The 23819-nt window shown below is 44.5% G+C and overlaps 2 protein-coding genes across 3 annotated transcripts in view; both read right to left on the reverse strand.

Annotated features, from left to right (window-relative positions):
- Positions 1-8804, reverse strand: part of CALU (calumenin) — a 29500-nt gene extending 20696 nt beyond the window's left edge. Inside the window, exon 1 of one of the 2 annotated variants that reach the window (XM_010587397.3) lies at positions 8699-8804. The gene's annotated coding sequence lies outside the window, so the exon portion shown is untranslated. The remainder of the gene's footprint in view (positions 1-8698) is intronic. The other variant, XM_010587396.3, reaches the window with a different exon arrangement.
- Positions 8805-8839: 35 nt separating this feature from the next.
- The window catches only part of GARIN1B (golgi associated RAB2 interactor 1B), a 22902-nt gene continuing 7922 nt past the window's right edge, over positions 8840-23819 (reverse strand). The window contains exons 6-9 of the mRNA XM_010587466.3: positions 19209-19246; positions 15637-15804; positions 9279-9382; positions 8840-9121 (exon numbers count right to left, since the gene is read on the reverse strand). Of these exons, the coding sequence (XP_010585768.1) occupies positions 8840-9121; positions 9279-9382; positions 15637-15804; positions 19209-19246 (592 nt within the window). The remainder of the gene's footprint in view (positions 9122-9278; positions 9383-15636; positions 15805-19208; positions 19247-23819) is intronic.

The raw sequence follows: 23819 nt of genomic DNA on the forward strand, positions 1-23819 counted from the left end.
TCTAATTTTTTTTTAAGTGAGCACGTACTGATGTGTATTACGTTTTGAGGTGTATTTCTTCAATATTATAAAAATTCTTCAAAAATAGGTGGCATACCTCACACCATGCACAAAAACTAACTCCAAGTGGATCAAAGACCTAAACATAAAGACTAAAACGATAAAGATCATGGAAGAAAAAATAGGGACAACCTTAGGAGCCCTAATACAAGGCATAAACAGAATACAAAACGTTACCAAAAATGACGAAGAGAAACCAGATAACTGGGAGCTCTAAAAATCAAACACCTATGCTCATCTAAAGACTTCACCAAAAGAGTAAAAAGAACACCTACAGACTGGGAAAGAATTTTCAGCTATGACATCTCAGACCAGCGCCTGATCTCTAAAATCTATATGATTCTGTCAAAACTCAACCACAAAAAGACAAACAACCCAATCAAGAAGTGGGCAAAGGATATGAACACACACTTCACTAAAGAAGATATGCAGGCAGCTAACAGATACATGAGAAAATGCTCTCGATCATTAGCCATTAGAGAAATGCAAATTAAAACCACGATGAGATTCCATCTCACTCCAACAAGGCTGGCATTAATTCAAAAAACACAAAATAATAAATGTTGGAGAGGCTGCGGAGAGATTGGAACTCTTATACACTGCGGGTGGGAATGTAAAATGGTACAACCACTTTGGAAATCTATCTGGCGTTTTCTTAAAAAGGTAGAAATAGAACTACCATACAACCCAGAAATCCCACTCCTCGGAATATACCCTAGAGAAATAAGAGCCTTCACACAAACAGATATATGCACACCCATGTTTATTGCAGCTCTGTTTACAATAGCAAAAAGCTGGAGGCAACCAAGGTGTCCATCAACGGATGAATGGGTAAATAAATTGTGGTATATACTCACACAATGGAATACTATGCATCGATAAAGAACAGTGACGAATCTGTGAAACATTTCATAACATGGAGGAACCTGGAAGGCATTATGCTGAGCGAAATTAGTCAGAGGCAAAAGGTCAAATATTGTATAAGACCACTATTATAAGATCTTGAGAAATAGTATAAACTGAGAAGAACACATACTTTTGTGGTTACGAGGTGGGGAGGGCGGGAGGGAGGGTGGGAGAGGGTTATTTACTGATTAGTTAGCAGATAAGAACTACTTTAGGTGAAGGGAAGGACAATACTCAATACACAGAAGGTCAGCTCAAATGGACTGGACCAAAAGCAAAGAAGTTTCCGGGATAAAATGAATGCTTCAAAGGTCAGCGGAGCAAGGGCAGGGGTTTGGGGACTATGGCTTAAGGGGACTTCTAAGTCAACTGGCAAAATAATTCTATTATGAAAACATTCTGCATCCCACTTTGTTATGTGGCGTCTGGGGTCTTAAATGCTAACGAGCGGCCATCTAAGACGCATCAATTGGTCTCAACCCACCAGGATCAAACGAGAATGAAGAACACCAAGGTCACACGATAACTATGAGCCCAAGAGACAGAAAGGGCCACGTGAACCAGAGAATTACATCATCCTGAGACCAGAAGAACCAGATGGTGCCCAGCCACAACCGATGAGTGCCCTGACAGGGAACACAACAGAGAACCCCTGAGGGAGCAGGAGATCAGTGGGATGCAGACCCCAAATTCTCATAAAAAGACCAGACTTAATGGTCTGACTGAGACTAGAGGAATCCCGGCGGTCATGGTCCCCAAACCTTCTGTTGGCCCAGGACAGGAACCATTCCCGAAGACAACTCATCAGACATGAAAGGGACTGGACAATGGGTAGGAGAGAGAAGCTGATGAAGAGTGAGCTACTTGTATCAGGTGGACACTTGAGACTGTGTTGGTATCTCCCGTCTGGAGGGGAGATAGGAGGGTAGAGAGGGTTAGAAACTGGCAAAATTGTCACAAAAGGAGAGACTGGAAGGGCTGACTCATCGGGGGAGAGTAAGTGGGAATATGGAGTAAGGTGTATATAAACTTACATGTGACAGACTGACTTGATTTGTAAACGTTCGCTTAAAGCTCAATTATTAAAAAAAAAAAAAAACATTTAGGGAGACAAAAAGAAATGAAAAGCAAGTTTCAGAATCTGGTGAAATTAGCAAAAATTAAAAAGTTATTAAAATAAACTTTGTGTTTCATCTCTAAAAAAAAAAATAGGTGGGAAAGCAAAAAATTTCAAGGCATTTCTCCAGAATGAAAAGAAATTGAAGGAAAAGCACATTTCTAGCCTAAAGACATAAAATAAACCCTATTTTAAAAGTAAAACATACTCTTCTGGGAAAATTGCACTCTGGCCTACCCTTCAGTAATTCAACTGACCCAACAAGTCAGTGGAACAGTGAAGAGCAAATCAAATCTCTTTAAGATTTAATGGCCCACTTAAATGTAATGTGAAGGCAGGCACACCTCTATTTTCGAGTAAAATGAAACTTCTATTTCAAACCACAAATAACTCTTTAGACAAATAAAACTCTTTAGAGACAAGGAAGGGGATTATACTGTTTTGTGATATATCCAAACAATACAATGTTAAATGCTTACAAAATTAATGGAATTAAGAGTCAGTCACTACGACAAATGACTTTTCTTAGACTTATTAAGGAAGGGGTATTCACATTTATGAACTTTTATAAATGATTAATTATATTCTCAAAATAAAACACAACAGCATAATACCCCAAAAATTCTTTCAAAACCCAAAGATTACAATATGAACAAATGCTTAAGCCCATTACCACTGTCAGGGCCTGGAAAGGATACTGTACAAGGTTTTGAGATATGCAACAAACAGAAACATCACAGTTTGATTCACTTTGAGATTTAGAAGGACAATTACATTTAAGTGTGAGGCTTAACATCTTGACAGAAGGATAAGGGAAGAATTCCAGAGAGTAAAACCCACCTCTCTTCCCTCCTCCGCTCTCATTTAAACTTTCATTCTTGCCGCTCTATAGGCTCTCTATTCTGCCAATCAATACTTCCCAGGTCTCCAAAAAAAAACCAAACAAACAAACAAAAATCCCGTTGCCCTTCAGTCAATTCCAACTCATAACAAACCTACAGGACAGAGCAGAACTGTCCCATAGGGTTTCCAAGTGGCTACTAGATTTGAACTGCCAACCTTTCGGTTAACAGCTGAGCTCTTAACCACTGCTCCACCAGGGCTTCTTCCAGGTCTCCACAACCCCAAATCAGTCTTTCCCAGATCCTGCTATTTCTTCACGCTTGCTCTTCCCTTTCCTTTGTCCACACAGTTCTCAAGCTGTCTGCACGGCTGCCTCTACTTCTTCACCACACTGCTACTTGGAAACCTGGCTTTCTATCTTGTTGTCAGCTGCCATCGAGTTGCCCCCAACTCATGGTGACCCCACACACAATGGAATGAAACACTGCCTGGCTCTGTGTTATGCTCATGATCCGTTGGAGATTAGACCGTTGTGAGCCACAGGGTTTTCAACTGGCTGATTTTCAGAATTAGAGCACCAGGCCTTTCTTTCTGGTCCATCTTAGTCTGAACACGTTTGTCAGAGTAGACACTCCACAAGGTGGCTGATTTTTCAGAAGTAGAGTGCCTGGCCTTTCTTCTAAGGTACCTGGGCAGACTTGAACCTTTTGGTCAGCAGCGAGGTCATTCACGGTTTGCACCACCCAAGGGCTTTCTATACTGTCACTGATGAAACTGTTTGCCTAAAAGGGCCATCAAGGACCACCTGGTAGACAAAGCCAATGGCAATGGTCTTACCTAGGTTTCCTGATCTCCCTATAATGGACAACGAAAAATTGTACTTTAAATAGCTTCTACCTTTTTATTATAAATTTTTATTTTAAATACAGGCTCTTTGTGCTCACATACAATACACCAACTCCTGGCTACCAGAGACGTTAACAAAAGGCCTCTTGTTTTACGAACACAGACACTAAAAGGAACTGTACTAAAGTTATCTAATCCACATACATAGAAGAATGTTCAAGAGAAAGAAAGGATATCCTCCTAAGACAAAAGATACTTTACGTGGGAAGATGTGAGAAGAAACAGTACAAAATAACTGTTTACACAAAGCATTTTAAGAACGACACTAATTTAGTGCAGTCCACTGCTGAAGAATCTCCCTTTTAACCAAACAGAAATAGAATGACAGAAGGCTAAATGACCCTTCTCTTTCCCCTTCCCTCCACCATCACGGCTTCACCTGAGTGGGTAACAGAATATTTGGAAAAAATATGATACAAAGAACTTGGCTGTATGAGATTCTACCACGTGACCTAGAAGGAGAACCAACAGCTGTGAGAAATGCACTCCCCATCTCCTATTTCTCAAATGACATAAGTCTCTCTCTCTAAAATCTGGTCTCTCCCCCACCAATGGTAACATCAAGTATTTTTCTTTTTTTCCCTTAAAAAAAAAAAGGTCTAGACTTGCACAGCCCAGTTCAGTAGGTGATTGTCACGTGTGGCTGCTAAGCACTTGAAATGTGGCTGGTGTGAATTAACATGTGGCATGTGTTACATTTTATTTTAAAAGAGTACTTTGAATACGTTGAATTAAATAAAATCTATCATTAAAATTAATTTCACCTGTCTTACTTTTTGACGTGGCTGCTAGAAAATTTAAAATGACACATGCGGCTTTATTACTTTATTACGCTGCTATTGGACAGCCATTTCAAAAATACAGACTGAAGGGTTCGGACAGAAAATACATCAAGTATCTATCATGCAAGGAGTCCTGGCGGTGCAGTGGTTAAAGTGCTCGGCTGCTAACTGAAAAGTTGGTGGCTCAAACCCACGAGCTGCTCCGGGGCAGATGATGTGGCAGCGTACTTCCACAAAGATTTACAGCCTAGGAAACCCTTTGGGACGGTTCTACTCTGTCCCATAGGGTTGCTATGACTCTGAATTGCTTTGATGGCCGTGGGTTTAATTCTTTTGGTTTATCATCCTTTTGTAGTACATCATCAATCAATAATGGTCTTCTGCAAAGCTGTTCTCAGAACTATTCTGGTAATTTATAAGGAGAAATGGTACAAGGCTGGATTTCTTTTAATAACAATGATGAATCTTGATCAGTTTATTCAAAAATTTCTTTGAAAGCTCTAAATTCTTATCATGTTTCCCCCTTCTTTACCAGTTATTTTTGGTAAAAAGCCATTGGTCACAGAACACTTAAACTGCTTCAAGGAAATTTGGATGCGTGAATCAAATTCAGCTGCTCAAGAACACGTACATTTAGTGGTCCCACAGTTATTCTGGCTGACCAAAACCTATTGCTCAATGTTAGCAAGTGGGAGAAATGGGTGTGGTTGTAAAATTCCAGTTCTCTGAGCTGGATATTCTGCAGAAAAGGCCATTTCTTTACAATGCAGCAGAAGCAGGATTTCTATGTCACAGTGTCTACTTCAACTGCCCCTCCCCCCGCCAGTCTGACAGCAGGCCCAGGTTGTAAAACCTAGAAATTAAGGTTTCCTGGTTATCTACCTGACATTCTTCACTTACAGACTTTAATACAAGTACTACCAATAGACCAGCACATTAAAGTAATAAAGTCACCCTTCAAGATTTGATATGATAATCAGCAAGTCATTTGCTGAAAATGTTTCCCTAGTGATGGAGAGAATTTACATCAGCTTATCCATACATCAGAAACCCTGGTGGCGTAGTGCTTAAGAGCTACGGCTGCTAACTAAAAGGTCGGCAGTTCGAATCCAGCAGGTGCTCCTTGGAAACCCTAGGGGGCAATTCTACTCTGTCCTATAGGGTCGCGATGAGTTGGAACCCACTTGACGGCAATGGGTTTGGTTTTTTGGTTTTGTATCTATACATCCTAATTAAACTATTTTGTGACAAGACAGCTGAATACATAAAAGTGCAACATTTAAAGCAGAAAAAAGGCTTTGGGTGACTGATATTATTACTCAGGCTTCATTAGCAACCCAGTACAAACTTTACATTTTTCAGGCTACGAAGTGAAAAACCTTTCTGATAGGAAAAATGTTCTAGAAATTCAGGGACCAAAATCCTTTCGGATGATGAAATATAATACATAATTAATTACTATGGGAAGACTGCAAAATGAAGGGACAAGAGCTTTGGTTTCTAGTCGTAATTTTGCTGTGTGTGTGCAACATGCATGATGTCCTTGAAAATTTGGTGTCATTTTAGCTCAACCTCTCTTCAGTGCCAAATGTCTAAAAATAATTTTAAGCTCCTCCGTGAAAAGACCTATCTACTACGATCACTCCAGCTGGAAGTAATCTCTAACTATCCCTCTAAACTTTTAAAAAACTTGTTTGTACCACTCCATAACAATGACCCCAACCAAACCCACTGCCATTTAGTTGATTCCGATTCATAGCAACCCGATAGGACAGAGTAGAACTGCCCCATAGAGTTTCCCAGGCTGTGATCTTTATGGAAGCGCACTGCCACATTTTTCTCCCAAGGAATGGCTGGTGGGTTCAATCTGCCGACCTATTGGTTAGCACCCCAGCACTTTAATCACTGCACCACGAGGGCTTCTTATAATGATTATAGGCTGCTTTAAGTAGTCTCCTTTGCTCCCTTATAGTTCTACATTTTTGGAAAGCAGAGATCTCAGCTAAGGTAAATTAATATCCCTCTGCAACCCTGGTGGTGAAGTGGTTAAGAGCAAGGCTGCTAACCAAAAGGTCAGCAGTTCGAATCCACCAACTACTCCTTGGAAACCCTATGGGGCAGTTCTACTTGTCCTATGGGGTCACTAAGAGCTGGAATCAACTCGACAGCAACAGGTTTTTAACAGGACAGTCCCTAATACAGTGTCTTACACTTTTTAGAGACCAATATATTTTACTGGATTGACTGAACAGTACTTGGCAGCAATGTGGTTCCTGCCTGCCTCTGCTCCCCACCCCCAATTCCTCTCACCGGATCTGGCTACCAGCCAGCAATAGGCAAAAGTGTTATTTCAGCTGTTTAGACTCTAAAACAAAAACTACAGCATCAACAACAACCATATTTAAGAGTTCACAGAGAGAGGATCTGGGAAGCATCTTCAATTCTGTCCAACACCCCTGGCACACCCACGTTACAGGAAATCTGTGTTAATGCCAACGTACTGATCTCCTAAAGTAGTGCAATGTATATAGAGTGCCATCAGTAGTTCTCCTGAAACACCCCTGGATGAACGGAGGCAAACGATGATTACCCTCAGAGTGATAAGGAGTTGGTTTCAAAGCTATTTAGTACCATCCATACAGGCATTCGCAATACCTCTTCGTGACCTCATGCTTCTCCCCATCTCAGAGCCCCAGCTGTGATTCTCAGAAGAACCCTATTAGAGATCCCTGAATCCGTAAAACCTGAGATTGTTGTCACGTGCCTTCAAATCAATTTCGACTCATATCGACCCCACATGACAGAGCAGAACTTCCCCCACAGGGTTCTAGGCTATAATTTTTATGAGAGCAGATAGCCAGGTCCTTCTCCAGAAGAGCCGCTGGGTGGATTCAAACCTTTCAGTTCGCAGCCTAGCGATTAATTCGATAGGCCTGGGCAAACTCATCCTCTCCAGCCACCAATACAATTCAAGGGTTGTCTGTGGACCCGCACTTGGTCTATATAGCATAAATTCTTCAGCAATGGTTATCGTCCAGTAGTTGATTAACAAAATCAGGTCAAACATGCATTTGTTTTGTGTCAAGTTCCATCCTATGGCAAAGAATAATTTACCAGAGATTTCAAGGTCCTCCAGCTACAAGCTGAATGAACTATTAGAACAAAAACAAATTAGGACCGAACTTTACTGTTTCTCGTTGATTTTAGGGTCCATGTTAGGAAATGAAGGCAATTCAATTCACAAAGACACTATTCTCCGACTTTAGACACACAGCATTCAGACCAAAGGCTCAAAGTTTTAGCAGGAGACCCAGGGTGCTTTCGCCTTGATGCAAATCACTTTAACCATGCCCGCTGTAGAGAATTAAGTTTACTTCTGAACATAACCTGCCAAAAGTCAGAGCTAGGGTCTGGGGTTAAAAGCCACAAAAACAAAGTAAAAGGTTTTTTACCCAAATACAGTTTTAAAACAATTTTCTATTGCATGTTTTCTCTGCAGCCAAAACGTGAAAACTCAAAACGTTCGGCTTTTCTTTGAAATGATAGAGAGATTTCTTGGCATATCACATAGCGTCTTCATTCGTTCTTTTTTCTCTCGTTTCTACACCCTTAAAGTCGGCAATCACGACTTTCTTGGCAGATGCACCCTCCTCTGGAGATGTGGGCTTGGGGAGGGGCTGGCGGACGCAAGCAGGCCCCTGAGCGGGAGGTGCAGGGAGCTGTGTAGACTCACAGCACCCGAATGCCCTCCGACCTTCCCGAGGCAGACAAGAGTGACGCTCTAGTCCGAGGGACTCGGGGAGTGGCGGGGCCCAGGGGCGGAGGTCGAGGCCAGCCAGGCATAAAACGGCCCTGCCGGACGCAAAGCCGGGAGCCGGCGCTGGACAGGACCCGGCCCTCTGCCCAGAGCGCGCGGGAAGGCGAGGGCGGCCTCCAAACTGGGCTGCTCGCCCAGGGCCCGGCGCCCCTACGCTACCAGAAACACAAGCCCCGAAACGGGGACGCCCCGGCCCGCCAGGAGCGAGGCCCGGAGACACAAGGAAAGCTAAAACGGCCGCGGAGGCGGCGCAGGGGCTGAGCTCACCGTTCTCACCGCTCCCCGGCTCCCGCCGCACAGCTGCAGTGGCCGCAGTTCACCCGCCGGCTCGGCTCACGCGAGCAAGCACAGCCCGACCGGAAGTGACTCCACGCCCCGCCCCCATCCGCCTCGCCGGCGGCCTCCCGGCTAATCAACAACAGACTCGCCGCTGACGCAGAGCTTCTCCGGGCAGCCATTGGTCGCACAATCGCGTAGCCGGGATTGGCTGGGAAGCGCCACGTCCCCGGGAGCGCGCCGGGCTGCGTGGACGGGATTCCCGCCCAACTCTGGTCCCGGGGCCTGTAGGGTGGCCGGGCCTAGCCGCTGCTCCGGTGGCGTGTGGGCGCGGTCGTCCAGCCGCCACGTCCCCACTGACAGCGCCTGACTGGGCCTCCACGGGGCTTCTCGGATTACCGTCTCGTTATCTGCCTGCTCGAAGCACTCAAGGCGCTAGTCATCCGATCGCATCAGCCCCCAACCGTCTCGAAGATCCCAGTTTCTCTTTTTCCAGCACTACTGGTTCTAGTCTCTTTCCGCTTTATCCCTACCGCTCTCCCTCTCATCTCATATCTCGCGCTCTGGCCACCATCATCTCGCGTTCCGTAACAGCCTGCTCGGTCATGTGTCGCTGGTCTTTGTCTATCAAGCCGCTTCCTTCGCTTAAATAAGTGCGTTTTCCCGGTTCTCTGCCTTAAGAAATCCAGCAGCATACAACGTGTTCGGATGGTAGCTTCAGAAAGCTTTCCTGATCCACTTTAAAACAAAACAAACAAAACCGTGCCCATGGAGCTGATTTTGACTCATAGAACCCGGTCAGACAGAGTAGAACTGCCTCACAGGGTTTCCAAGGCCCTTTGTAGCGGCTGATGGGTTAGAACCCCCGACCTTTTAGCTAGTAGCTGATGCTTTAACTACAGGTATCCTTTCTTGACACCCAAGGGATAATATAGTGGGTTTGGTTTTTGGGGGTTTTATTTGCCGCCATACCACTTTGTATTTCTATCTTCAGTTAAAAAACAAAAAAAAAAACCCATTGCTATCCAGTGGATCCTGACTCATAGCGACCCTATAGGACAGAGTAGAACTGGGGGGGTTCCAGAGAGAAGCTGGACGAACTGCGTGCCACCAGGGCTCCTATTTTCAGTGCACCTTGCCAAATTTTGTTATAAACACTGCTTATACATTCGTCTCCCTCTAGACTAAGTTCCGGAATGGAGATCTACTTTATTCGTCTTTGTATCCATGGCTCTGAGCTTACTGCCCAGTTCAAGGTAAATGCTCAATAATGTCAAGTGAACTGAGTGGGTGGAACCCAGAAGGTTGCATGCCCCTAATTAAAGAGAAACACTGGAAATTATTCACTTATTCGTTCATTTTCATTTCATGAAATGAAAACAAATAGTTATAATGAGGTAATATTCACAACACAAATGAAATATAAATCTGTGTTCTTAGCACATAAAGCACAGAGTTTAAATTTCAGTTGAGGAGACAAGTTGTATGCTTATGAAAGAATTAAATACAAAGCAAGTTAGTTCACGTAAAAAAAAAAAAAAGTTTACTTTTGAGTGCCAAGATGAGAGGTTGACAACTAATGCTACAGGAATTCATACAAAGGAGTGACTGTAAACCTCAGTGGTAGCCAGACAGGGCTTGGGGCTTCATAAGAAGATGTGACTCAGGCTGGACTAAGAAAATCCCAAATGGAATGTGCAGAAAGAGGAATAATAGGAACAAGGGCAAGCAGGGGGCAGGTGGTAAGTAAATTCTCAGGTGGGATAGGGCATGAGGGAGGTGAGAGAAAGGGTCTGGGAAGGGAAAGCATAGGAGGTAGGTCTCCATAGGGAATGGACAATCACTCTAAGGAGCCTGAACTGAAGGCAGGGGGAATCCTGGATCTTCCTCTGAAGGTTTCTAAGCTCGTGTCTATGTGGGAGGTGGGATGAGATTGAAAGTGGTTCTTTCAGGCAGGCACATCTCCTAATAGGGATTAACTGTAGGAACAGGCTGTTTCAGGAAGTATTATTTCAACAAATGTCTTCTTGAAGTCAGGCGCTGTGCTAGGTGTTGTTGAACTCACAATGAAGAGGACGTGGTCTCTGCCCTCAAGGAACTGCAGCCTAGTGGGAGGGCCACTCATCCTGGAAGGATCCTGATAGAGGCTGGATGAGGAAATAGGATTTTGTCAGAGATGGGGCCCTCCAACCCTGAGATTCTGTGTGGATAAGGGCCTGACCCAGGCAGGGCAAAGGACGTGCAAATAAACAGTTGTATGCAAGATGATTTTTAAAAGTGAAAATAAGTCCTGGACTTAGTGACTGCTTGGATGAAGAAATGAAGAGAGAGCACTCGAAAACTAAAAGTTTTAATCCTGGGATACTGGGAGAATGAGCCAGATGATTGGAAGATGAGGGAAATGATGAGTTAAGACTAGGGTGATGGCAGAGCATCTACAGAGAAAGAGCCAATAGGCTGGAGGGTATTCTGGAACTTAGGAGGGGAGTCATTGGTCAGGGGGCAGCTGATGGAACCCTGAGATCAGATGAGCATTCTGAGAAGAGAAAATCAGATTAGGCTTCATAGGAGCCCCAGAGTTAGAAGGCAGGCGGAGGGGGAACAGGACTTGAGGGGTGACACACATAAGAAATACCACCATTGGGCTGCACCCAAGGCTTACCTGGCCCTGGCTTCTGTCTCTGAGGGAAGCACGAAAGGACTGTTGGTGGCAGGTATGACAGTGGCAGTCTCAAAAGGCTGATGTTCTTCTTCAAGTGTCCCAACTCTGCTCATATGGTGCTACTGAACATTCACGCCACAAATGAGTGCGTTGCGCATTTCCTATGTGCCAGAAATTTCTAGGCACTGAGGATACAGCAGTGAACAAAATGGATAAAACTGTCTCGTGGTGCTTGTATTCTGGTTGTAGGGATAGCAGAGACAGCCAATAAAGAAGATAAAACATTAAAATATATTGCTGAGTGGAATAAACCAGTCTGAAAAAGGTACGTATTGTATGATTTCAACTGTATGACATTTTGGAAAAGGCAAAACTGTAGCGTGAAAAGATCAATGGTTTCCAAACAATAGTCTAATTTAACTAATGAAAAATGTCTATCGTGAGCATTATCCTCTTTCAAGATCTATCTGTATGGAATCAAAGTGACAACAGCAACTTGAAAGATCAGATAGGAATCTTAGGGAGCAGTGAGTTTACGTTAATGAGGGAGGAACAACTCAGAAAGGGAGGGTGAAAGGTTGTACAGCTCGAAGATTGTCACTGAATTTTATATGTAGAAACAGTTGAATTGGTGTATGTTTTGCTTACTATGTTCTTAACAAAAAAAAAAAACAACAATGTTTTCCAGGGGCTTGTGGTGGGGAGGGATGAACAGGTGGAGCATAGGGGATTTTTAGGGCAGTGAGACAATTCTCATAGTCTCATTCGATTCCGACTCATAGCGACCCTATGAGTCAGAGTCGACTCGACGGCACTGGGTTTGGGAGACAATTCTGCATGTTACTGTGACAGCGAGTATTACGCCTTTGTGAAAACTCATAGAACCACACAACACAAAATAAACCCTAATGTAAGCTACAAACTTTAGTTAATGATAATGTATCCCTATCTATTCATCAGTTGTAACAAATGTACCGCAGGAATGCAGGATGTTAAGAGGAGAAGCTCTGCAGGAGGAGGGGATATTTGGGAACACTTATCCTTTCTGTATAATTTTTCTCTAAATCTAAAACTGCTCTAAACATAAAGTCTATTATAAAAAAGCAAAATATATAGAATGAGAAGTGGTTATAGGTGCAAAGGGGTGAAATAAGGCAAGGAAAGAGAGCAGGGAGTGTCGGGAATTCAACAGCGGTGTTGACATTTTGAGAAAGAGTGGCCGGGGAAGGCTCATGAAGAAGGCGACACGTGCATGAACATCTGAAGATGGTGAATAACATTTCAGGAAAAGGGAACAGGAAGGGCAAAGGCCTGAGCTGGGCGCCTGCTTGGGGTGCTTGAGGAACAGCAGGAAGCCAGGTGGCTGGAGTGCAGTAACGGAGAAGAGTAGAGGACATGAGGTCAGGGAGGTAGTATCAGGGGAAGATACTGGTATCAGTGGAGTGCCTTTAGGCCATTTTAAGAATTTTGCATTTTACTATGAGTGAGATGGTATGAGGGAGACTTACCTTTTTCTTCTTCCTCCGGGACACACAGCTAGACTACATTTCCCAGCCTCCCTTGCAGTTAGGTGTGGCCATGTGACTGAGCTCTGGCCAAAGGAAGGAGGGCAGAACAAATACTGCTTCCAGCCTTGGCCATATGAGATGCCACACACAATTTTCCAAGCTCTTTCCTTTTTTGTGGCAACCTGGAAGCCATGTATTTTAGTTATCTAGTGCTGCTATAACAGAAATATTGCAAGTGGATGGTTTTAACAAACAGAAGTTTATTCTCTCAGAGTTTAGGAGGCTAGAAGTCCAAATTCAGGGCGCCAGCTCTAGGGGAAGGCTCTCTCTCTGTCAGTTCTGGGGGAAGGTCCTTGTTATCAATCTTTCCCTGGTCTAGGAGCAGTGGTTAACACCTTGGCTGCAAACCAAAAAGTTGGCAGTTCAAATCCACTAGCCCCTCGTTGGAAACCCTATGGGGCAGTTCTATTCTGTCCTTTAGGGTCGCTGTGAGTGGGAATCAACTCAGTGGCAATGGGTTTGGTTTTTTGTTTTATTTTAAGCAAGGTATGGAGGGAGCCCTGGTAGCACAGTGGTTAAAGCACTCAGAGGTGGAATGACTCGACGACAGTTTTTTTTTTTAGCAAGGTATGGTGGAGCTGTGTTAGAATCCAACAGCTGCTCCATGGGAGAAGGCTTTGGCTTCTGTGAAGATTATAGCCTTGAAAACCCTGTGGGGCAGTTCTGCTCGGTCCTATAGGGTCACTATGAGTTGAAATTGACTTGACAGTGATAGGTTTTCTTTTTTTGGGGAACAAGCTAGGAGCCCTGGTGGTACAGTGGTTAAGTGGCTGGCTGCTAACAGAAAGGTCAGCAGTTTGAACTCACCAGCTGCTCCATGGGAGAAAGATTGGCCTTATGCTTGCATAAAGATTACAGGCTAGGAAACCCTATGAGGCAGTTCCACCATGTCCTATAGGGTCATTATAAGTTGGAATCTACTAGACAGCAGTGGGTTTGGTTTGGTTTTTTAACAAGCTACGTCAACATTTCAAGTGGGTGTTCCACATGAAAGAGATTGAGCCAAGTATTTGTAGGCTGAGATGGGAGCAAACTGAAAATTTGAACCCAAAAGAGAAATTCACCTCACTTCACACGATTTTTCTTACTACCTCCCATGGGAATTTCTCCTCATCCTCAAACCCAAGCTCCCATTTGGAAAACTAGTGCTGGGCTACCAAGTCCAACTGAGCGAACAGGTTAAGGAAGAAGATACAAACTTGAATTAGAAGAGTGGGACTAATGAGAAAAACTGGCAAAAAAAGACATTTAAACGGAAGCCCCTGGCTGTAATTATTTCAGGCCTCTCCTCTTTGTCCACAGTGGTTTGGGCAGAGAAGAAAAACAGAAACAAATTTTTTTTGTTTGTTTTATGGCCTTACTTTCAAGTTTTAAATTAGATAAATAGAAGCTTGGTGAGGCATTGTTCAGCAGTGGTTTTCTTCTGTTGGCCTCTTGATCTCTTCTCCCAAGTCTCTTCTGTTTCTTCTTTTCCACTTTTCTTTTCATCTTGTCTCTGACATCCTCCCTCCACCTTCTACTTCACCTCCATGTTGTTCTCTGTTGTCCTGCCTTCCTTTCTTTCCCTTTTCCATCTCTCTTGGTCCCAGCCATTCTGAGCTCACATCTTCCTGTGCCCACCCTGGCGGTGGAACGGAGGTGGGGTGTGATGATGTGTGGTGTGAGGACGTGCAGTTACATGCAGCTGGAATAATGTTTCCCATCCGGGAGCATGCTTCTAGATGGTTCTCCAAGGAAAGGCTATGAGATGAGTCTGGTCTAGTTGCAGCTTTCTCCCCTCCATCTGGAGAGAATCCCTCAGAAAGCCGAAGGCTGTAGAGTGATGTGGCCAGGGCTACATAAATTCTCCCCAGTGTGAAAGGGTGGCTCAGATAGAATTTCCTGTGGGTGAAGGGAGAAAAATATTCAATAGGACACAAATTACCTAAAAACCTCTTCTGTGGACACACAGATACTTAGGAAATTTTTAAAAATTGTCCACTATTAAGAACAGGTATCTTACAAGAGTGAGTGGTTTATTAATAATATTTACTTTAGAAAACTTAACATACTCCTGCTCTCTTTAGTATGGAGCATAATTCTACCCTGACACACATGGGGTTGCCATGAGTTGGAATAGACTGGAGGGCAACTGGTGGTGACCTTCTTTAGGGATCTGTCTATGGTCAGGCAGGCACGTAGGAAGTATTTAAAGATGTATTAAATGGCTGGCTGGCTGAGTCTTGGGACACGGGAATCTAAGGGCTTGGGCCCCAGGGAAGTTTGACCCACCTCAGCTCTCCTAGGTTGATTCCTTCCCACTCTCTGTCCCAGCAGTTGAGAAGGCTGTCCAAGAGCTCAAGGAAAGGGACAGGGAGATCCATCTCCCCACCTCCTGGGAAAGGAGCTCGGGAACTCCTGGAAGAGCCCTCTGACACCTCCCAACACAGAAGGGAGAAAGCAGCTGTAGCTACAACAGCATCACCTTAGTCTCTACCCCTTTAGAGGCTCTTGCAGGAACTCCCAGGAGGCTCTGGGGGTACCACACGTCAGGGTTTCACTCAGCCCAGTTGGAGACAGAGAAGAATAAGGCATGAAAAAAGAGGGCTGGGGGTGGCTGTGGCTGGCACCGCCTGCATTGTCCAGGAGTCAGATTCCCCGAGTCAACCCTAGGACCCAGGGACCCTAGGACCCTAAGCCAGGCCTGGGGTCGAACCCACCTATGGGTGGGGCCAGCTGTGGCCCAGTACAGGCTGCCAGCGTGCTGAGGAGCGAGAGGGGCTGTAGCCCAGAAGGGTTCTCCCTTTCCCACTCTCCGAAGGTGAACGAATCCCTCCAGCTGAGGTCGCGGGTGCAGGGGATGCAGTCTTCACAGGGTGTTTCTTTCTCTAGGCCAAGAAAAGCAATGTATTTGTTTTCTCCTTTAGCTCACAGAGCACCCCCCAGATTACAGCCTACGTTATGGGGTGCTTATTATGGGTCAGGCACTGTCCATGATCTGGATTAATGCTCTTTTGATCCTGGCAACAACCCCGTTGCCTTAGTCCCCATTTTGCAGATGAGGGTTAGAGGCCCAGCGAGGTTGAGTAACGTACCCATGAGGAGGCAGAGACAGAACTCAAACCCAGGGAATCCGGCTCCAGAGCCCATGTCCTAACCACTACATCCTGTGATGTACATTCTGGTAGCCAGTGCCAGGAAAAGGAGGGGACCAACGTGGCTTGGGCAGGTTAACTGAGTGAATTTCCCCAGGACGGCAACGGGGGGTTATTCAACTAGCTGAGTTGGCAATGGCCTTGAACCCAGGTGGCCTTGTCCCACAGTCTGTTCCTCATCCACTTGCCCCCAGCTACTCAAAGGGTGGCCTCTGCTTTTGCATCACCTGGGAGCATATTAGAAATGCAGACCCACTAATCAGAATCTGCATCTTAACAAGATCCCCAGGGGACTCTTTGCACATTCAAGTTTGGGAAGCACCACAATAAGCTGGTGAGGGGTTGAAAAGCACAGCCATACAGGTAAGCTTTGGGCCTGTGGTTTTCCCAATAGGCAGGGAAAGGTAACGCTCTGTCCTTTTTCATCCAGTAGTTTCAAGAGGCTGGGGTGTGACTGTCCTTCCAAAATGAAAGGGTATACTACCTAGGCCAAAGAGAGAAGAGGGGTTTCTTCAGCCCAAAGCAAAGAGAAGGCTCCACAGGACATCCCAGGGCTGTGGATTACAGTCAGCCTAGGAACGTCTTGGGAGTGGTCGGTCCGGTGATGCCATAGAGCCTGTGACTCCGGAATTCTAGCTGTTCTCTTCAGGCCCAGGAATAAGTTTGAAATATTCTCTGTTTGTTTTTCTCAAAGGGAGTATGCTTAGAGTGTATGTGTGTCGGGGGGTGGGGGTGTGATTGTATGTGTGTATACAAACAGAGAAATTAATCACCATTGTATTATCAGTCACATAACATGAGAAAACCTTCATTGACTTGGGAAAAATACACTCTACAGCATCAGCTCTATTCACCATTTAGAACAGGGGTTGTGAACTGGCAGCTTCCAAGCTGAATTTGGCTTAAAGATATGTTTTGTTGGCCCACTGAGTGTGGACCTATAAACCTGTTGCCATTGAGTTAATTCTGACTCATAGTGACTATAGGATAGAGTAGAACTGCCCCGTAGGGTTTACAAGGCAGTGATCTTTACGAAAGCAGACTGCCACATCTCTCTCCCGTGGAGTGGCTGGTGGGTTTGAACTGCTGACCTTTCGGTTAGCAGTCAAACGCTTAGTCACCGTGCCACTAGGACTCTTTGTGGGCCCATAGTGTACTTTAATTTTGGGGGTGGGAGGGTATGTCACATAAAAATCCAGATTTTTGGCTTCTCTTGAAAAATCAGAGTATTTGACAACACCAGGCCTATGCTCCACCATGGCAACGATGAACTGAAGCTGAGTAGGCTTCACTTTCTTTTGCCACTGTCACTGCTGCTCCCTATTGCTCCCAAAGCTGAAACCAAGTGTCAGCTGCCAGCTGTGGTTTTGCTTATAATAGACTTGAAAAGGGAGCTAACTATGTCTTATATCCATGTCAGGAACCCTGATGGTGCAGTGGCTAAGCACTTGGCTACGAATGGAAAAGTCAACAGTTTGAACCCACCAGTCACTCAGCAAGAGAAAAGATGTGGCAGTCTCATCTCTAAAGATTTACAGCCTTGGAAACCTTATGGGGCAGTTCTACTCTGTCCTATAGGGTCACTACGAGTCAGATTGACTAGATGGCAATAGTTTGGGTTTTTTGTTATTGTCGTTGTCGTTGTTGTTATATGTATGTCACCTGGACCATTTACCCATTCATACCACCTGCAAGCATCTGAGTTGTAATCTCTGGTTTGGAGGAAAGTTGGTAGAGTTCCCTGCCTTTCCCCTTGAGATCTACATACCCCTTTAGATTTCTAAATATGATATGGTTGCCTCCTGAGCCAGTTTGGAGAAATAATTTATTAGTGCTGTGGTGCATGGATCATTTATTGAGCTCCCGCTATGTTCCCAGCTCTAGGCTCGCAGCTGTGGAAAATTCAGAGGCAAAGAAAAATTTAACATTTGTTGAAGAAACAAGACTCAAACCTATGAAACAGCTACAGAATAATGTAGGAGAGGTTATGATCAGGGAAAGATTAGTCTGGGCAGGAAGGCATTGTGAAAAGCAGAGGTGAACCTGGAAGGAGAAGTAGAATTTAGAATGGAGCATCATGGGGCAGGGAGTGGAGGGGGAATGAATGAGGTATGGAGAAGGATGACTAAGACTTGACTAGAGAGGAAGATTTGGGCTGGAGAAGAAGATGAAACAGAGAGCTCCTATTTGAGGCAGGAGTGATCAGGTGAGATTGGTAAGATAGAGGGCATTTGTGCAGGCCTATGCGTGCCAAACCCAGTGGTGAACTAGAACCTAGAAATAGAGATCCAGCTGTTGTTTCTAGAATGTGCCATGCTCCTTCACCCACACTCTGTCTCTTCTTCTAGAATGCCTTGCCTCAATGACTCAGGCCACCTCACTGTACTCATCCTCCATGACTCAGTTCAGATACCAGGCCCTCCAGAACAGCCTCCTGGGAGGAGTGAGGCACCCCCTTCTCTGTGCTCTTTTGAGAGCCCAGGCATGAGCTTTGAATGCTGCCATGAGGGACAGGTTTTGTAATTTTGAGATTTACTCATCTGACTCCACCAAATCATAAGCTCCTTGAAGGAGGGGCGGTATCTTTCCTCATGATGACTCAAAGCCTACCTCAGTGTTTAGAACTTACCAGGAGCCCAATACCTGTTTTAAATGGATAAATGAATGAATGAACTGGCAGAAGATTACTGCAGTAGTCCAGGCATGAGGTGATAAGGGTCTGGACTAGTGCAGGATCTATAGGCATAGAAATGAAGTAAAATATAAGAAATATCTCAAAGAAAGAAATTGGTAGGACTTGGTATCAAATTGGAAACCCTGGTGGCATAGTGTTTAAGAACTACGGCTGCTAATCAAAAGGTCAGCAGTTTGAATCCATCAGGTGCTCCTTGGAAACCCTGTGGGGCAGGTCTACTCTGTCCTATAGGGTCATTATGAGTCAGAATTGACTCGATGTCAACAGGTTTGGTTTTTGGTGTCAACTTGACTATGGTGGTCAAAGAGCCTAAAGGAACTCAAACTAAGGCATGGAGAGACGACAGCACCAGAAGAGTCAGAGTGGGGAGTAGGAGGGAACCTTATATCTACATATGCAGAAAAAAAAGTTCTAGAGACAAGGTGCCTGGGGCCTCCTTTACCTGAGGTGTCCTTGTTGGTCTCCGTCTTTTTACTGCTCCTGGAACCCCAGCCATTTCAGGATCAAGGAAAGGAGGTCAAAAGGAAAAAAATAGAGCATTAAACTCTTATTTAAAATCTTGCTTCTAATTCTATTTTTCCTCATGCAAAAGCTTTAGGGGCAGATATAAATATGAAAATGGCCAAAACTGTGGTGTGACACATGTTGAAGTACCAAAAGAAGAAATAGGGAAGGGGAGGTGGTAGGGGGAGCAGAACCCATGCCGCTGAGTTTGCTGAGGGGGAGTCTGTGTGACTCCATCTGTTCAGTCTTGTGTCTCAGCCACTTAGTTTATTTGTTGCGAGTTGCATGCTGTTGCCAAGGTGCACAAACTGATCTAATTGCAACCAGGCTAGAAAGAACCTACCGGAATGAGGAGAAAAATCGTCATTCGGGCTTTTGTTCTGGGACATTAAAGAGAAGAAACTAAATGACTATACAAAGCAATTACTGAGATAAGAGAGAAGCAAAAATGAATTTCTTGCACCCCTCTGGTTCATTTTGTACATGACAGCCCAAGAGATCTTTAATCCAAGCTATGAAATCATTTCTTGCTCAGACTGTGTTGCCATAGCTTCCTAGCTTGTTTCTCCACACCTGGCCTCCCATTCCTTCAAATCAACTGTGACTACAACTACCAGTGTTACCTTTGCAAAATGCGAATGGCATCACATCACTTCCTGTTTAAAACCTGCGAAAGCTCCCGTTACACTTACCGTTTAACTCATTAGGATGACTTCCCAAGCCTTGTCTGGCCTGGCCCCTGCCCACTTCTGCTTATTGCCTTCCACCCTGTGATGGTTAAGATTGTGTCAACTTGGCTGGGCCATGATTCTCAGTATTTATATATGATCACTCCCATGATTGAATCTGCTATGAGTAGCCAATCAGTTGAAAGGGAGTTTTCTTGGAGGTGTGGCCTGCATCCAAATATAAGCAGACCTGGGTTTTTTGCTCACTCAGGAACCTGTGGCTGCCTCCTGTTCACCTGACCCCCAGCTCTTGGGACTTGAGCTACCAGCTTATCTGCAGACCTTGGGATTTGGCAATCTTCACTGCCTGAGAGCAAGAGTCCTGCTCTCCGACCTGCAGATCTTGGGTTTACCAGCGCATGTGGCTATGCGAATTGAGAGAAGCCTCTATCCTGATCCACGGACTTGGGACGTTCCAGCCTCTACAATTGCGTGAACCGTTTCCTTGATATAAATCTCTGTGTATATATATTTATACACTTTACTGGTTTTGCTTCTCTAGAGAAACTAGTCTAAGACACACCCCAACCCCCTTCCCCACTGACCTGCTTTCCCTTTCTCTAACTCACCCAGCTTCTTCCTCAGGGTGAAGCCTCAACCTTTGTACCTGTTTGTTCCCTCGACTTGCAAAGCTCTTCACCACCTTTTACTTAGCTACTGCCTATTCCTCCTTCAGGTCTTAGCCTTCTCTGACCCTCCAGACTCAATGTTAAAATTTGTCTGTTTTAGAGATTGCTAGTAGGTCCCCAGTAGCCCTCCTCTCCTCTTTTGAGGGCAGAGCACCTAATTTTCTGTTGGGCACATGGCTACCCAGAATAGAGAATTATTTCCTAGCATCCCTTGCAGCTGGGTGTAGCCATGTGACTATGTTGTGGTCATGTGACTGCATTGTGGTCATGTGACTATGTTGTGACCAATGAAATAGGAGCAGAAGCCATTTTTTAAATAGTAATAAAACTAGTGATTTAACATTTTGAGACAGTTAAATTGTTGATTCAAAATATTTTATTCTACTAGAGTCCAGTGCTCTCCAGCTCAGCAATGGCATCTTACCCAGAAATCTCTTAATTATAGATTTCACTGTATGATATACAGAGTTATACCCTCCAAAATGTATTCTTTAATATCAGGCAACTTGTCTTTTTCTTGTCGATACTTTTTTTTTTTTTTACCTCCAGCCCAAGTTAGAGTTAATAATACAAATTAATATTTTTGAGAGCTTATGTATATCTGCCTGTAAATCTGCTGAGGAGTGTGCTAAGTAGTTGATGCTAACTTCATCCAATCCTGCCAATGTCTGGACGAGCTTGGCACCACTATCATTTCCATTTTACAGATCTGGAAACTGAGGCTTAGAGAAGTTAAGCAATATGCCTAAGAGCACATAGTCAGAGCAGTCGCTTGAGCCCATATCTACTGGTTTTCAGTTCACTGCCAGCACTCAGAGAGAAAGGTAATTGTTCTTGCCTGAGCTCTTGGTCTAACTGGTCTCTGTGGAGAAAAAAGACCCTGTTCCACCTGACATCTTTTCATTTTTCTTTTCTGGTGATGTATACTAATTTATTTCTGTCCTCCCTTTTCTTCTAAACCACTAAATTCACTAGGACACTGGGTCCCACTTTACCTTTGCTCTCTGGTTGTGGTGCCCTGTGGTTTAAGTGCTCTCGACTCCCATCTCTCTTACACCAACCACTCTTAAGACTCCATTCTAAGTCATCTGCACACACAGGGACATTTTCTCAGGAATGGAGAAGATAGGCCTGTATAGTAGGAACTTTTCAGAACCGACTCTACGTTTAGAAAATGACCACAGAAGCTCCATAAAGTCTAAGTAGGGGCTAGTAAGTGGGTAAATGAACCCAATAAGTAGACAGTGTTTTAAACAACGTTCTCTGCAGGACTAGAAACTGAATTGGAAATTAACAGTTACCAGTTGCCATCAAGTCAATTCTGACTCATGGTGACCCCATGTGTGTCAGAGTAGAACTGTGTTTCATAGGGTTTGCAATGGCTGATTTTTCAGAAGTGAATCACCAGGTCTTTTTTTTTGAGACATGTCTGGGTGGGCTTGAACCTCCAACCTTTTGATTAGCTGCTGAATGCATTAGTCATTTGTACCAGCCAGGGATTCCTGATAGGAAATTAGGTTTTACTTCTGTTACTAATTTATTCTCGTTATTGGAGAGTTACTTCCAATTTTTCAAAAAATTCCTCCTTGACCAGAAGAACTAGATGGTGCCCGGCTACAACCGATGATGGCCCTGACAGGCAACACAACAGAGAACCCCTGAGGGAGCAGGAGATCAGTGGGATGCAGACCCCAAATTCTCATATGACCAGACTTAATGGTCTGAATGAGACTAGAAGGACCTCGGTGGTCATGGCCCCCAGACCTTCCGTTGGCCCAGGACAGGAACCATTCCCAAAGCCAACTCTTCAGACATGGATTGGACTGGACAATGGGTTGGAGAGGGATGCTGGTGAGGAGTGAGCTTCTTGGATCAGGTGGACACTTGAGACTATGTTGGCATCTCCTGTTTGGAGGGGAGATGAGAGGGTGGAGGGGGTTAGAAGCTGGCGAAATGGACACGAAAAGAGAGAGCGGAGGGAGAGAGTGGGTTGTCTCATTAGGGGGAGAGTAATTGGGAGTGTGTAGCAAGGTGTATATGGGTTTTGTGTGAGAGACGGATTGATTTGTAAACTTTCACTTAAAGCACAATAAAAATTATTTTTAAAAATCTATGATAGAAGAATTAAAAAAAAATTCCTCCTCTGGACTAGAACGATCCCAGGGGTCATGGTCCCCAGACCTTCTGTTAGCCCAAGACAGGAGCCATTCCCAAAGCCAACTCTTCAGACAGGGATTGAACTGGGATAGAAAATAATACTGGTGAAAAGGGAGCTTCTTGGGTCAAGTAGACACACGAGACTATGTGAGCAGCTCCTGTCTGGAGGGGAGATGAGAAGGCAGAGGGGATCAGAAGCTGGCTGAATGGACACAAAAATAGAGAGTGGAGGGAAGGAGTGTGCTGTCTCATTAGAGGGAGAGCAACTAGGAATATATAAAAAAAATAGCAAGGTTATATAAATTTTTCTATGAGAGACTGACTTGATTTGTGAACTTTCACTTAAAGCACAATAAAAATTAAAAAAAAAAATCCCTCCTCTAGAATCTGGAAGGCATTATGCTGAGTGAAATTAGTCAGTTGCAAAAGGACAAATATTGTGTGAGACCACTATTATAAGAACTCAAGAAAAAGTTTAAACACGGAAGAAAATATTCTTTGATGGTTACAAGGGTGGGGAGGGAGAAAGAGGGGTATTCACTAATTAGATAGTAGACAAAAACTATTTTAGGTGAAGGGAAAGACAACACACAATACAGGGGAGATCAGCACAACTGGACTAAACCAAAAGCTAAGAAGTTTCCTGAATGCAACCAAACACTTCAAACACCAGAGTAGCAGGGACAGGAGCTTAGGGACCATGGTTTCAGGGGGACATAGAGGCCAACTGGCAAAACAAAATGTATTAAGAAACCATTCTGCATCCCACTTTGGTGAGTGGCATCTGGGGTCTTAAATGCTGGCAAGCGGCCATCTAAGATGCATCAGTTGGTCTTAACCCACCTGGAGCAAAGGAGAATGAAGAACATCAAAGACATAAGGTAAAGATGAGCCCAAGAGACAGAGGAGGCCACGTAAAGCAGAGACTCCATCAGCCTGAGACTGGAAAAACTAGATTGTGCCCAGCTACCACCGATGACTGCCCTGAAATGGAACACAACAGAGAATCCCTGATGGAGCAGGAGAACAGTGGGA

Source organism: Loxodonta africana, chromosome 8, assembly GCF_030014295.1.
Source record: "Loxodonta africana isolate mLoxAfr1 chromosome 8, mLoxAfr1.hap2, whole genome shotgun sequence".
In the NCBI taxonomy this organism is placed as follows: Eukaryota; Metazoa; Chordata; class Mammalia; order Proboscidea; family Elephantidae; genus Loxodonta; species Loxodonta africana.